This window comes from Geospiza fortis, unplaced genomic scaffold (assembly GCF_000277835.1).
Source record: "Geospiza fortis unplaced genomic scaffold, GeoFor_1.0 scaffold192, whole genome shotgun sequence".
Taxonomy (NCBI): Eukaryota; Metazoa; Chordata; class Aves; order Passeriformes; family Thraupidae; genus Geospiza; species Geospiza fortis.
This window is the reverse complement of record NW_005054315.1, coordinates 4,126,249-4,141,807: the sequence shown is the minus strand read 5'-3', so window position 1 is coordinate 4,141,807 and position 15,559 is coordinate 4,126,249. Positions and strand designations below refer to the sequence as shown.

Here is a 15,559-nt window from a genome sequence, read left to right as displayed (position 1 = left end):
ATGACCTCCTTTTGCTGTAGGAAGCTTGGAGTCACTCTTGGAGCAGCTGACCATTTTCAAAGCTTTCACAAGAGAACGATGAAAGCTACAAGAAAAAATGGCTTTTAGCCCATGCGAGGCATCACAATCATTTTATGCTTAATGTAGCTAGGAAAATGTGTGAAATACTGCTGATTTTTAAAAATATTTTTTTTCAACCTGATTTTTGAAATGAGGAGCTTCCATTTTATTCAGTCTGTGTGAGGTTGAGCAAATGGCCAGTTTGCTCTCAGGCTCATCTAAGTGAATTGAAGCATTCTTTCCTGAGAAGGGTCTGTCTCGTGTTTGTTTAAGACCAGAAGAAATATTTCTATAAAAACACTTGTATACCTTGGTATTTTTCTACAAAGGGATATTTTCTCTGAGTTGCCAAATCTCTGTTCTTGTCTCTTAATTCCTTCAAAACTTATATTAATCTTAATTTCTCTCATAGTTAGCAGGATATCAACAAAGATAGCAGTAGTGGCTTTTAGAGGTTCATAATATAAATTTATTCTTCAGAGTTCAGTGGTTTAGATCCTGTAATAGAATATGCAACCAGTGGGAGAGACAACATTGAAGAGTAAGGAAAATATAGTAAAACAAAAGCAAGAAAGCTGTTCTGCTTAAGCAGAGTTCTTAGCTGATTATGTGCCTAGCCCCTGTGATGTACAGCTGCATTAGGCATTGCAGTGGTACTGAGTCCTGAAGAGCTGAGTCTAGAAGTGGCTTTATGCATTTGTGCAGAGGAGTCCTGGTCTTCTGCATGAGTACAGGCTTCAGTTTGGAAGCCAGTGACAGCTGCTGACTTTGGCACACACTGGTAGGGTGAAGGAGGATACCTGTGTCACTGGAACACAAATCAGGAGTGACAGCTGAATGCAAAGTTTGGTTTTTGCATTGAGGGTGGTGGTGGTTTAATTGTTTAAAATTATACAAAAGCCACATGGCAGAAGTCTTGTTTGAAACTCACACACTCATGTGGGTTCTTCCCTGTTCAAAATGCCAGTGAGCTGCTGTGATGCCTCTGCAACTTGATACAGATTGAAGAGCTTGTCTTCAATTGAAGAGGCTGTCTCCTTGTTTTCTGGATGAAGACCAGTATTGTCTGCCACGTGTACTTGAAGGGTCTGTGTTCCAGCCCTCAGATAGGAAAAAGTGTTGCTGAGTCAGAATACTGAAGGTATGAGTAGATGGTAAAGGTTTGAGGAGTGAAGGCATGAAGTGTGCATTCAAAGTGCAGAAAGAATGGTCCTGAATAAGGGACATACACTGGGAAGGAGAGGGAATGACTGTAGCAGGAAGAAACAGAATGCCTCATAGGTGCCTTCAGGACAGGTATTCACGCACTGAGTCAAGTGTTTGTGCTTCTTACAGTGAGAGGACCAGGGAATGACCTTGGACTGCACTTCTGTGTCCATGCTCCTTAATTATTGCTGCACTCCTTGCTGTGCTTTGGGCTACCTTCACCAGCTTTTGTCCAGACAAATCTGCTGTCGGGAAAGGGAATCTAGCAGCACAGGTGCAACTTGAGGCCAGGGTTTCATCTTCACTCTTCTCTGTTGCCCAGGACAGACATTCCCATAGAGCAGGAGATTGTAGTAACTAGTCACAAAAGGTAGGGAAGTTGCTGGCAAGAGTTTTGTTCCTGTGCAAAAAGAGCAAAGGTTGAATCTGGAAGATCTTTTAAAAGGGATGGCAAAAGAATTTTGTGTGATTTGAGGTAAAGATGATACCCACGTTAGAGCTGTGTCTAATTAGCAGGGTAGATTTTAGCATCATTTAGTACAAAAGGTGGAGGGGAGAGTAATGATAAAGGCTCAATTTTGGCTATGATAATTTGGCGAGAGTGACTGGGCACTGCTGGCACATCAGATTTGGTCAATAACAAAATGTGTTTTGCATTTAGTGTGTACACACTGTTAAAGTGCTGCGGACTTTTTGTCAGTGGGAGTGACTACTCACATTTTGAAATATAATGGAATTAGTAAAAGGAATGCAGTTGGTATTCATGTTTGCCTGTATTTTCTTAATGTATTGAAGGATGATATCTTGTCCCAAGTCATAATAAATGATGTAATGGTAAGGAGTTGAAGACTGTGTAACAGTAGATACTGTGAACACTAGCAACATGATTGAACATTATGTAGTTTTCTAAAATAGTTGTTTGATATATTTTATTGATACTTGTCTTACAATTTGTATTGCTTAATAGATTTTCTTAATAATGTTTAAAACATGTAGGTGTAATTTATAACACACTTCTGTGATATTATTTTTAATGATAGTGTTACAGATACTTGCTTAATATTTAAAATACTAATTACAACTTCAGCACAACATTTCTGTGTCAGACCATAGACACTCCATATCCTTCCATCAGTTCAACTTATATTATAATGGTGGGAATTATGCACCCAAATTTAGTTGAATGACTACTACTCTGGATTTTCTGGCAGTAGAAAGACATGAGCTATACAACTCTTATTTAATTTTTAGGCTTCTCCTGGAATTACTTGCACAAACTGGCTTGCTTTGGTTGAAGTTGGAATGGTGTGACTGCCTGTGCATAAAACTAACTTTTCCTGTGGTGTTTTTGGTGTGTTTCAGGGGAAAGTCCACCTGGAGCTGAGACTGAGTGAAGTCATAACAGACACTGGTGTTGTCTGCCACAAGCTCGCAACTCGGTAGGACTTGAAACGTAGCTGTGAAGTTATGAGAAACAGACTGATTGCAAACAGTCTGCAGTGCTTCATTTAAAAATAGTTGGAAGAATCAACACATTTAGTTGAACACTGAATGTTCCTAATCAGAAATATCCTTATGAGTTTTTAGCGTGTGAGTTTTTTTCATTTTCCCTTTCCCTCCATGTAATTTTCTTCCTAATAGCCTTAAATGTTAATCAGTTCCTTACCCAATTTAGTCATGGCATAAATACTAAAAAGACATCAAAGGGTAATATTAATGTCCTTCTAATTTGCATTAAGGACCTTACCAGCTAAGTAAATTTGTTGCACAGCTTGTGTGGTGAGAATGTTACAGAGCTGACTTAAAAGTTTGCTATCACTTACTAAAGCGGCCTCAGAATCGTCCATCTGGTCTCATTCAAGTTGCAGCAGAGATGCCACAGGACTCAAATGGCAGTAAAGATTTCTCTGTCCTCTGGGGAGGAGTCTGGAAGACCGCTGCTCTCTGGCCACACCAAAGCCTTTCACATTACTTCAGAAGCAGTGGCAGAACTGGTTTGCCTCTGTGAGGAATGCTTTGTGTTCTCTGGCAGAAGAGCTGTCAAAATCACACTGCTGGCATTATACACATACACTTCTATGTCAGTCGTGTCAATATGATAAATGCTCTGCTAGGAAAGTTCTGACCAGCCCAATTTTCAGACCAGTATTTAGTATCATTTTGTTGCTGCCTTTGCTAAGGCTTTGTCCTGGTAGTCTTTACATCTAGGACCTGTTAACAAATGCAGGTGACCCATATGGTGACCTGCATCACTGTAGGCCCACTCTTGATATGAGGATGTGCTGGGGTAAGTGGTCCTGCCTGCCTGTACATGTTCCCTCTGGTCCATGCAGGTCCTTCCAGAGGTCTGCAGCAGGTACATTTGACCTCTTCCTCTCTACAGTCTGCTCTCATGAGGCAGGAGATATCCCAGGGGATAGTCAACTGCAAGTTGCTGTGGAGGCTCTGAGCTCCAGTGAACTTGTTAACCAGGGCACAGTGCTGCTGAAACACAGCTCAACCTCTTTGAGAACAAAAATTGCTATATCAGTATAGCTGTGTACCACCTGGAGGGCCCAGCCAGCTGCTACCTGAGGACTCTCATTGTGTCATTCTCCATTGCACAATTTGAATATGACCAGGTGATGATGGTCACACACATGCTGAGAAATCAGAGCTCAAATCTGTATCTATCAAGTCCTAGGCTGGCATCTTTTGTTTAAGTGTTGCTTGTATTGCTATTGGTCCTAAGGCTTTGCAGGACAAGGGGAAGTAGATGGTGGGAAAAGGCAATTTCTTTGTCAGAGAGAGGGTGAATGTGTGTGGGACATACAGGACAGTGGGTTTATCACTGAGCTTGGACTCTCCTTGAAGCATGCCTGGAGGTAGTGTGTTTAGACAGGGAAAGGAGCACAGTTGTCCTGGTTACCACATTGAGGGTTTTTTTTTCCTTTGGCCTTTCTGAAAGTGTGTACTGCACTCCTTAGATGTGATACAGCCACAGAGCCTTCTGTCCTCATCCTTTGAACCCTAATTGTGGGTTGAAATCCTGTGATGTCCGTGACTCTGCAAACATAGATTAACTGAAATGCCCTTCTGCTCCCATCTGTTTTGAATAGTTAGGACATGTGCTGAAGGACCTTCAGAAGTGTTTGCCTGTGTTTGTTTTATTCTGAGAGAGTGTGTCATACCACAGCCAGCTGTCTTTTAAAGGCTTTGTCTTTGGTTAAGTGGGGCCCTGTAAAATTATAGTACCAATGGATTTTTCAGTGAACTTCCTGAAATGCTGGAAATAGGTGTCTGAAAAGGTCCTTCTTAATATGTAATACATGCAGCTTCTTGCTTCATGAATAACAGTAAGGCAATGACTACATTAACAGTGTAATTTCCTAGCTTTCTATTCATTTGGCCAGACAGGTTTTAAATACTTATTCAAATTTTTGCTTATATATTCTTGATATGAAGACTATTTCATTAACTTTCTACAATGCAGATAAAAAAAAACTTAGATTGGTTTGTGAAGCATTCTGTAACCATGATTTGCTAGGTGTTGTTCAGTGTATTAGCTGCAATGTGTAGAAAAATCATGAGGTTTTAGCCATTGAATCATAATGAGCCCAGGTGTCTTAGAAACAAAATTTGCGAGTCAGAGCTCAAGCAAGCATTTGTGTGCTGAAACTGTCTTTTCCCTTTGCCACCTTCTCTTTGATATCTGACCTGGACACTCTGGCTTTGTCTAGTTTCCACATTTATTTGTTATTTGAGTGGTGGCAGTAGAGCTTAGCAATTCAAATAAGAAAATTGGGAAAGAAGAATGTTTCTAGAGTATGTAGTTCTGTTGATGCAGGATTTCATGGCCATCTGTCTTAGTTGTGAGAAGGAAGAAGAGAATGATGAAGAGGAGTGTTTACATCATGGGGAAAAAAAAGAATGTAGTCCAGCATTTTCTTCATGCCACACTGCTTGCTTCAGGAAGGTCTATAGCATACTGCAGCTCTTAACATTTTTCCATGTGATCTGAAATCTCTTGCAGGTTTGTTCACAGACATCTTGGTTCTAGCTCTTCAGCCTGTAAGAAAAGAGTGTGGTAATTAAGCAATGCTCAGCTAAATGTCTTTGTAGCTGGAATTTGCCAGTGAGGAGAGCAGCAAAGGCAGGAGAGGCAGAACCTTTGTTAGAGGTAGGTCAGGAGTGCAAAGCAGAGATAGGTGTTCTAGGGAAGTGCAGGTTCCAATTGAGTGTTGTGAAAATAACTGATTTTCTTATGAATATCTCGTGGATGTTACAGTGAGCAAATAAGACAAGACTGTAAAAATATGAGCAAGAATCTAGAATCACTTCATCTAAAAAACTGACTTGTTCTGGTGAATCTAGTGCTTGTCTTGTGAAATTCCTTGACTTTGTTTAAAAAAAATATAGTTTGTTTTAAATGAAGCATTTAGCTGCAGAGATGAACACTACCCTGCAAATTCCCTCATGCATATAACCGGTTGAACAGTTCAGGTTTGCAGGGAGAACAAAAACTGCTGCATCCAGTGGGCAGCTGTTTAAAAATACCTTAGAGACACTTGCTTTTTTAAGCCCCAGAGTAGTGCTTGTTTTCAAAGACCACGTATGTAGGCTAAATGAAGACTTGGCCCAATTAGAAAACTTTTTTACCTCTCTAGAAGATATGAGCTTACCCATAGGTCTTAATCAGTGTGCCCTCTGAGCCTGTTCACATTGCTGCCACCTCTGCATTCCAGAAAGCCTGGAAAGCAGCTGGGGCTGAGCCAGCCTGCAGTCCGGTGGAGCATGCTGTGGACAGTCAGCTGGATGAATGGATGGAAAAATTCATCTGAATGGAAGGGCAAATTAAAATATTTAAGTGCTGAGCTCTTGAACATTAAGTAGTAGATTATTAAAAAATGCAAAAGGCAAGTGTGCTTCCTTAGCCCCTGCAGAGGAAGCAAAAAATTCAGTTCAAAACCGGTTACCTAATAGCTTCTCCTTGAGAAGCATTCAGTACTTTCATTTAGTCTTAAACCACTAAGCTGTTGTGCTTCATCACAGGCTGTGGTCTCAGCCAGCTGCTACAGCACAGTCTCCTGAACTGAATCCCTGCAAAAGAGATTAAAAGGAGAAGCATTAGTAGTTTTAAAAGTTGCATTGACAGTACAGATGTAGGCACTACACTCACACTGTTTGTGTCCCCCAGCAACTTCATCTGTCACACTCTGTAAGAACCACAGCTCTCACTTGGGATGCTCCTTCTGGGAAAGGTTTGCTACCTGTGGGCACCCCCTGTGGGACCTGGTGCAAAACCTGGTGGTCCTTGTGACTGACCCCCATCAGTCTCCTGTATCCCAGTTACAGGACTTGGGATGCAGGCTCTTGATGTGTACGTTCACACTGTACAGGGAGAGCAGAGGTACAGCCTGCTGACCACAGACCCTTGCCCAAGTATGTCAGATAAAAAACAATGTGCATGGACTTCGTGGTTTGGTACCTTCCTGTAGCTGCATTTGTACTAAACAATGTTGTGCTGTGTAGTGAGTCACCTTGAGTGCTGGGAAAAAGAAAGTCTTACTCAGTAGGTCTGTCTTCTCTCCTTTTTGTCTTTCACTCACAAAAGGTCTTGCACTGTGTTCCTCCATACTTTTTACAGCCACAGCCTTCCTGGCCCTCTGCACAGTCAGCCACTGCTTGTGGCCTCATCTTCCACTGGCTGTAAGATGAAGGCTCTCTCCTGTTTGTCACCTGCCAGAAATCCATCTGTAATTTTATGAAGATTTTTAAGATAGGCCAGGAAGGAAGTGGTCAAGACTTTCCCATGCTTCTGGCTGCTTGTGTCCGTACACACCCCTTTGTGCTGACACACAGCTTCTGGCAGCTGCTTGAGCACTGTTGTATTTTTTTTTTTCCCCTCATGCTTTTTAAGCTGAAACAGGCCTTAATCCTATGTGTCCTAGGAACTGCAGTTTTCTTTTTCTGTAATACAGAAGAAGGAAAATGAGCAGGGAAAGATTCTCTTTCTGCAGCCGTGCTGGGTGGAGGTGTTTGAACTAAGTCATGAACAGTGTGTGTCTAGCCATATTACATGAATACATCTGAAAATCAATGGTATGTACTTTTCCCTAAATTTTTTATGTAGGCCACCACTTCCCAGGTACAGAAACTTTTCCTGCTTTACAACCAAAGTACTCGGAAAGGATCCCTAGACTTTTTGTAAACCTTTCCCCACCATTGCTAGAGCAGGTTTTGGGCTATGTATTTGTGTTTAGCACAGAAAGGTTCTTCCCCAAAGGCTTTACGGCCTCTGGGCTGTCCAGACAACTTTGTCTCATCTGTCAGAGCCACACAGGCAAGGAACAGCAGATACATGCATTTGTATTTGTTTAATAAAGAGATGGGCTCCTGTAGATAGCTTTGTAGCAATCTACAGGCTTGCTGTGGTTAAGCTACTAGAGGCAACATTTAGAGGCAGTGTTCTGTATTTAGCAAGATGACATCTTGCAGCATGCCCGAAGGAGCAGGCTGCTGAACTCCTGTTGAAAGTCAGAGTGAGCTGGGAGCCTGGCTCCCTGATCATCCTCTAAGAATTCCAGCATGTGTATGTAATTAGTCACATTTAAATGTCTGTATTTATTCGGTGTCCCCAGCTGGTCCTTCAAGTGTTGTCTTATGTCTTGTCTCTTAGTTTTAAAAAAGCTTGGAAACATCTGCTTTGGAGAGCTCACCCCTCCTCCCCTCTGCTTCTTTTATTCTCCCACCCAGTAAATCTATATAGCTAAATAACAACATATGTGCTTCAGAGGCCACTGCTGTCTTTCACATGTAGTAACACAATTCTCCAGTAAGCAATTCATAAGTCTGCAAATACATTATCAATGGTGAAATTTTATTTGGAAAGCGGAGCTTTTGTAGCTCTGGTATGGAAGATGTGGCTGCTCTGCATTAATTTATAAATTAAATGCTGTGCAGCTCTCTTGAGGGCTCCACAAGATGTATTCCGACCATGTGGAACAAAGCTGAATGGGCAGTTTACATGAGCAGGCAGGAGAGGAGACAATAAGTAGGTATGACATCCCCAAGATCACCGCTTCAGGGATTCTTAAAAGAGCAGTGACTGATCTGTGGGCTTTAAAAGCCTTCTGAAGAGGAAGAGGGAGGTAAGGAAGAAGGTTTCATTTGTCAGGTGTGGTTAAGGTCTCTGCCTAGGTGTGGGAGTCCTGAGACTTGGTGGTGGTTCCCTTGCCTTCCCTGCCATGGGAGTAGAGCACAGAGCATGCAGTGAGCAGCATCTGACCTTCCTCTCTGATGGCTCACTTTATAGATCTGAACTTCCTTGTCCATGAGCATTGCTGCTCACTGGTTGACAATCGCTGCCCTAAAGCATATTGACTTTATGTAACTGTTTAAAAGTCTCTTATGCAATATGATGTTTCTAAGGTTAAGGTAAATGATGCTTCATTTTGAAAATTTCAGAGCTCAGCCTTTTTGTTTTGTTGATCACAACTCATGAAGGGCAAAGTTACATATATCAAGTCTGCTTGGAAGGGCTTGTGGATCCTAATCTAAAGCATAAGAGGAAAACATGGTTTTGTCTGATGCAGGTCTGCTGTTTCCTCCTGTGATTGCAAGAAGTATTTTCCTTTCCAAATTGGAGCTGGTGTTCTCCCAAAGTGCCAGCAGGAACCTAGGGTTGTTTCTTCATGGAGGCAATGTTTTGTTGCTTTGTGAGCCAGAGTGCTCAGTCTCAGGCTCTTGATGGTTGTGTTGATATGGTGCAGGGCTGCAGCTCCTGTTGGAGGCCAGAGCTGGCAGTGGCTGCTTTTCCTGTCATGTTACAGCTCTTGGTGCTGTGCCTACATCCCTAATGGGTCCATGAGCCACCCAGCCCTCTTGGGTTTGCTGCTTCCAGTTTAGAGAACATACATATGTGTTGCTTTAGAAAAGTTTCCATTCCACTGCAGAGACATGCAGCCAGCTTTGAACTCACCTCAGAGTCAAATGAAGCTTATTTTCCTGCCTAAAATATGACCTGCATCAATTAAGGGAAAAAATATTGCTAAATACAAGAAGGCCATGTATGTATGCATCGATCAGGTGAACTCAAAGTATTTTGAAAAATTTCAGCTTCTCTTTACTCCTGGGAAGGAATGCTAATGAAGGCATGAAGTAGTTTCATGGCTTCATTTTGAATAAACTCATGCATCCATTAAATGTGTTACAGTCTCCTTTCTCTGGAGGGCAAACCCTGCATCAAGCTGCACCTTTTCCTGCAGGATTGCATCTTGATGATGCTTTTTATCTGGTGTTGATTTCATAACAAACTGATTGGGGGAAAATGCTCAGAGGTTAAATCACAAAGTGTCTGGTACTTTTTTCATGAAGTGCTGCAGTGCTGTGGGTTTTGGGAGTGCAGGGGGGAAGAAGAGCTATCTGTCTTTATAAGGCTTTAACATAGTGCATTAATTTTTTCTTTTGTCCTCCCAGCTCTTATAACAGTACATTTACACAGTCTCTGCTGTGCTTCTCCATCCCCACCATAGCCTCTGTTGACTATTTTGTAGCCTAAATCAAGTTTCAACTGTTCTCCATTAAACCTCTGATATACAGAAATGTCTTCTGCTGCTGCTGTTTCCCACTAAATGAAGTTTGTTTCACGCTTCTTTGTTTTTGTATTCAGTGTTTCTTCAGTGCTTCTCCTCTATTCATTAAATTCTTTATGCAAATCACATACAAGTGTCATTTTATCTGTAATCCCAATCAACAGCAACTTCAATTAGACTCTTCTCCAGCAGAACATGTTTTAAAGTGCTCACCATTTTGAGATTGGATAGTCATCACATAACTCTCTGGAATAGGTCTAAAACTCAGTTTGTAATTAAAGACTCAAATGTAAGTCTTAAGCCATTCTGTTTTAGCAGTAAATGCTGCTGTGTAAATAACGTGACAGTATTTCCTGTTTTACACAGAGTGTGCACAGACTGGGATTATAAATGGAGGCAAATTATTCAAGCATAAATCCTTATGGTAAATGATTTTATTTCTAAATGTGCTCGAGGTCACAGGGTGCTTTAGGGGCATTAGAGAGCATTCCTGTAGTGCCTATGTTTGTAAAACGTGCATGGATTTTGAGAACTGTGAATTGTTAGCACATTCAGTAGGCTGTCAGTGCCCCAAATGTCTGCAGTTTTTACTTCACTGATGTCCTTTAATGATGACCAGCTGGAAGAGTTCAATTACATTTGAGGTAGGGCCTCAGGAAAAACCAGCTAGCTGTCTTGCAACACAACCTGTATCAAAAGGTTCTTCCCTTTGGAGTACAAGGTATTTAGCATAATACAAGGGTGAGCTTGCGCCCTGTTTTATTCTGAGTGACTCTTGGGATTTCTACAGCTTCTGTGGCAGGCACCATCCAAAACCAATGGAGGAGTTTCTAAAGGAGCAATGTGATGAGGCGCAAATATTACAGTTGTCTCTGCAAATTTTTTATCTGTTGCTCCAAGAGCAGCACTTGCCAACATGATATTTAGGTAGCAGAATGGAGCTAGGGACAGACATCAAGGTAGTATAGAAACAGGGGAAGCTGGAGGGTAAAGAGGAAGTTGCAGGGCCCCAAGTGTTGAGGTTGGACGATTTCTTTTTTGTTGGGCTTCTTTGTTTTTTTCAGATATAAGGAAAGTAGAGACATGGTACGCAATACCTAGGAAACACTTGTCATTAACTTCATTGTTCACAGAACAACTTGTTGAGAGGAAGTTATTGCAAAAAGTCATACAGTGGATGTGGCAATAATGAGAAAGTATCTCTTGTCCTACTCCATCTGGAATCATGTTTGTGCTTCTGGGTACATTATTGTACTGAGAATGCAACTAGTTATGTGCTATAACTGAGTACTTTCCAGAATCCACAGTGCTAAAATCACCTGGTATCAACTGTATGTCCCCCTGCTTGTCTGTCTTGGTGTCAGCCTTTGACTTGGATGCCATTTTTTGGAAATTTCAGTAAGAGTCAATTGTGGGAAAATTCATCTATTTTGCCAATTATATATTTGTAATGTAAAAAGCACTTGTGAGTCAGATTAAAAATCTTTCAATACACATTGTTAATTTTATAGCACTTTGAGACCTGTCATTTTCACTGTCCCATTTCTTTCTGTCCTACCAGGTAGGTTGCTAGTTTATCTAATAATTTTGTTCTCATAAATACTAAGAGAAAAGGGAAATACTCTGAAAGAAATTGCAGTGAGCATAGAAATTGTCAGGATGCTGTGCTTTTGGAGGCAGTAGTCCCTGCAATTAATTTTAACTTATTTTACTGTTGTATTGCTTTCAAGCTGATGGTTTTGTAATAATTTCATACAAGCTTCAAACAGAGGCAACAATTCAGCTAGACTGTATCCAGCTGCAGATGTACTTGCTGTGTATGGTTTTTACTCCTTTAGTTGTTTGACAGTCTCTGCTGATTTATCCAGTTTTATGCCCCACCAGCCCAAGCATCATGTTTGTAAAAGGTGGCACAGTGTGACAGCAGACTCTATTTATGTGCTTTTCAGTCAGTGCTGAGAGCTGCTGTATGCAGCCCTTTCCTCCCTAGGGACATCCAGGGGTGCTTTCTTCTCTGCATAGTCGTTGAGTTTAATAAAATTAGTATAACTGGAGTATCTTTTGAAATCTCTACCACTTATTCAAATTCTGTGGAAAATGCCAACTGATTTAAAAAAATCGTCAGCGGAGATTGATTGACAAATATAGACAGAAAACATTTTCTCTCTTTATAAAAAGCATGCTGTTAAACTCAGAAGTGTTCATGGAACAGCTACAGGAAAAGTAGAGGAGCTGGTAAATATGTCTTACAGTGAGGGACTGCTGGATTTATGCAAGAAAAACTTCAATGACACCAAGCTGGGGAGGAGTGTTGATCTGCTGGAGGGTAGGAGGGCTCTGCAGAGGGACCTGGACAGGCTGGATTCATGGGCTGAATCCAATGATATAGGCCACACCTTCAGTGCTGTGTCCAGTTCTGGGTTCCTCAGCTTAGGAAAGACCTTGAGGTGCTGGAGTGTGTCCAGAGGATGGCAGTGAAGCTGATGAAGGGTCTGGAGAGCATGTCCTGTGAGGAGCGGCCGAGGGAGCTGGGGTTATTCAGCCTGGAGAGGAGGAGGCTCAGAGGGGACCTTCTCACTCCTTACAACCACCTGAAAAGAGGCTGCAGCCAGGTGGGGGTCGGCCTCTCCTCCCAGACAACAAGTGACAGGACAAGAGGGTGTAGTCTTGAGCTGTGCCAGGGGAGGACTAAGCTGGATATTAGGAAGAAATTCTTTACAGGAAGGGTGATTGGGCATTGGAAAAGGTTTCCCAGGGAGGTGGTGGAGTCACCATCCCTGGAGGTATTTAGGAAAAGACTGGATGTGGCACTGAGTGCAATGGTTTAATTGACAAGGTGGTGTTAGGTGATAAGTTGGACTTGATGATCTCAGAGGTCTTTTTCAACCTAGCTGATTCTGTGAAATCTCAGTATGCACATTATTTAGAAGAGAGTCCTTCTGAATGTATGGTTACTTATTCCTACTAAGTGCTAACCAATGTTAGAAGCTCAAGAGACTAGTGGGAAACAAGTAGTAAAACCATTGGGGGTGGGGAGTTTGTTTTTTGTCATGATCATGACAATTCATGATCATGACAAAATGAAACAATTTCATGTGGAAAATGTTGAGGATATTTTAATAGTTATGATTCCTTTGAGTTAAGCCTCGATTGCTCTTCAGAAATGTGCTCTCAAGATGAAGTAATCATCATGAACTTGTTGCACAAATTTACTAGGTGTGAGCTTTCATCACTGTCTCGAAAGAGGTCAGAATGTGATCTCAAAGATCCCTTTTCATCCCAAACTATGAGGATAAACATAACACCAGTATCGACTCTTTCTGCAATAACTGGAATTTAAAAGCTGATGTGGGCTTCTAATTATAGCTGGTTATACCAACATGCCTATGCCCTAATTTGCATTTTGTTTTTCCATAAGATGAAGTGATAAGCCACAAAAAACTTTATTGAAGAGCACCTTACATTGCTTTTCATCTCTAGAGGCCTTTGTGCTGTACAAGCAATGGTATAACCACCACTTGGTGAAGCACATTCTTCTTTGGATGAGATATCATAAGTTTTAGCTAAACCTATGACATGAACAACCTTTCAGACTAGGAAGTCAAATGGAACAGTGTGCCAGGGGCAATTGTTTACAATTTGTGTAATGCTTTGTTCCTGGTAGGGGCTACCAGGTTTACCATTCAGATGTGCTTTTGTTGTACAGGTAATCACAGCTGGTGCTTTTTCCTGTCAAACGGGTCAAAGGGATTTTGTCTTCCATTAGAAGTATGTGGCTTCCTCTCCAGGCATCTTCTGGGTTTTGCTCCATAGGTGTTTTCCTAACATCTTCAAACTTGAGGAGAGTCTTAAGAGCCTGGTGCTTTACAGTTGTAGCATTGCAGAGGATGATGCTTTATTAAGGAGGTTTCACTACTAATGGAAGATTTTGTCTGCAGGACCTACTTGCTTTGTTGTTGCTACAGAATGGCCACAAAACGTCCTTCATGGAATTTCTGTATTACATTCACAGTTTGATCCTCAGGCACAGAACACTACTGCACATCTCCTTGTAGGACCAGAGGAATTATTCAAATTAGGCAAGTCACCATGCTGTGACAGCTGTTTTTGAAATAAATGGTTTATGAATCCCGTTTAATCTCTTCTTTTGCCAAGTCAGGGACATTGGTAAGGGTTTTTCAATTAATTTCATAGGAAAGTGTATTACAAAATGTACGTTTTGATCCTTATGATGCTTGTGCTTCTTTGATGGGGCTTTGAGCAGCTTGCTTTAGTGAAGGGCATCCTTGCCCATTGCAGGGAAGTTGGAACTTTATGATCTTTTAGGACTCCCCAACCCAAACTATTCTATGAATATCTCTATCTGCATCAGTGTAAAAGATGTAAGCAAATGAAAGTTAACAAGCCTGATCTGTACGTTGCAATTTGATTTACTAAAGAAGACTTTCCACAGACTTGGTGTATCTGGTTTAAATGGAATGCTTCTGGTTTGAGTTGGGTTTCTTTTTTTAAAATAAAGGGCAGGTTTTGAGGATATAATGCCTTGATTTCCATATTAAATACTGTGTGCTTTTTTTTTTTTGCCTTCTGTGTTTGATTACTGCGTTGTCCATAATTACAATGAGATACATTGACATATTTTTAGATATGTAAATCCTGACAGAATCAAGTTATTAATCTTGTTTTGTGAATTCTAGTTGGAGAGCATTTTTATGTTCACTGTGACACAATTTGTATAACTTTAGCCCAGTCCTCTTATCAAAACAAATTCAGTGTATCAGCGTTACTTTGGAACTTAGTTGGCAACATAACTGCCATTGGGTCTCAGCAGGGCTAATGAATCAACTTAATTTGAATTCCATAATGAAAGTATTGCAAAATGTAGCAAAGATCACTGCCCTTTAATAATAGCTGTTGTTAATCAAGATTCCAAATTGTCTGATGATTCACGTAAACAGAATCAAGAGTTTTTCTGAGTTGTTTCAAGTTGATTTTTTAAAGCGTTAAAGGTTCTGCCTACCTCTGGTGTGCCAAGGCATTCTCATTACAGAAGATTGTAGCCTCTGTGAAGTGTTTGGAGGCACCTTTGATTGCTTTCTAGTTCCACAGGTAATTACTTCTTTTCTTTGTAAATTACAACCTATTTTTGTGTTGCTTTCATTTAGAAAGGTGTATTTCTTACTATACTTAATTAAACGTTGTTACTACATCTAATTAAATATATGATGTGAAAATCTATATGGAAGAGTATTCAAGAATTTATTTAGTAGAGAAATCATTATACTTGGATTGGGTAGGGATGAGAAGGAGCTGGCTGGGTTTACGTTCTGTTGGTGCTACAGCTTTCATTAAACCATTTCATTCCCTTGTGTTCCCTTCCTGTGTTCATGCCCCATCACTCAAAAGATGCTTCTCAACTGATGCATTCTCTTGGTCCAGGAGTTCTGAGTTGTTGGGCCCTGTGGTTCAAATGTGTCATGGCATGTGATTTAGATGCTGTTTTCCAGTCGGCTGTGCTTCCTGTTCTTCCAGTTGTTCCAGGTATTTGTCAGTTCAGGTCACTCACCACCATGTCTAAATTTTTATTTAAAATACCACTGTCTGTGGCCAGCCTGGGATATCTGTTTGACATGACCATACTCAGCACTTGAGAGGAAACTCTTGCTCACTAGCTAGGTAGGAAAGCCTTAGGATGAGCTGCTTCTGTTTATCTCTTGTTT

General features: G+C 41.1%; 1 protein-coding gene across 1 annotated transcript in view; it reads left to right on the top strand.

Moving 5' to 3' along the window:
- The window catches only part of RASA3 (RAS p21 protein activator 3), a 92,220-nt gene that overhangs the window by 32,817 nt on the left and 43,844 nt on the right, over window positions 1–15,559 (top strand). Inside the window, exon 4 of the mRNA XM_014306626.2 lies at window positions 2,629–2,705. Within this exon, the coding sequence (XP_014162101.1) occupies window positions 2,629–2,705 (77 nt within the window). The remainder of the gene's footprint in view (window positions 1–2,628; window positions 2,706–15,559) is intronic.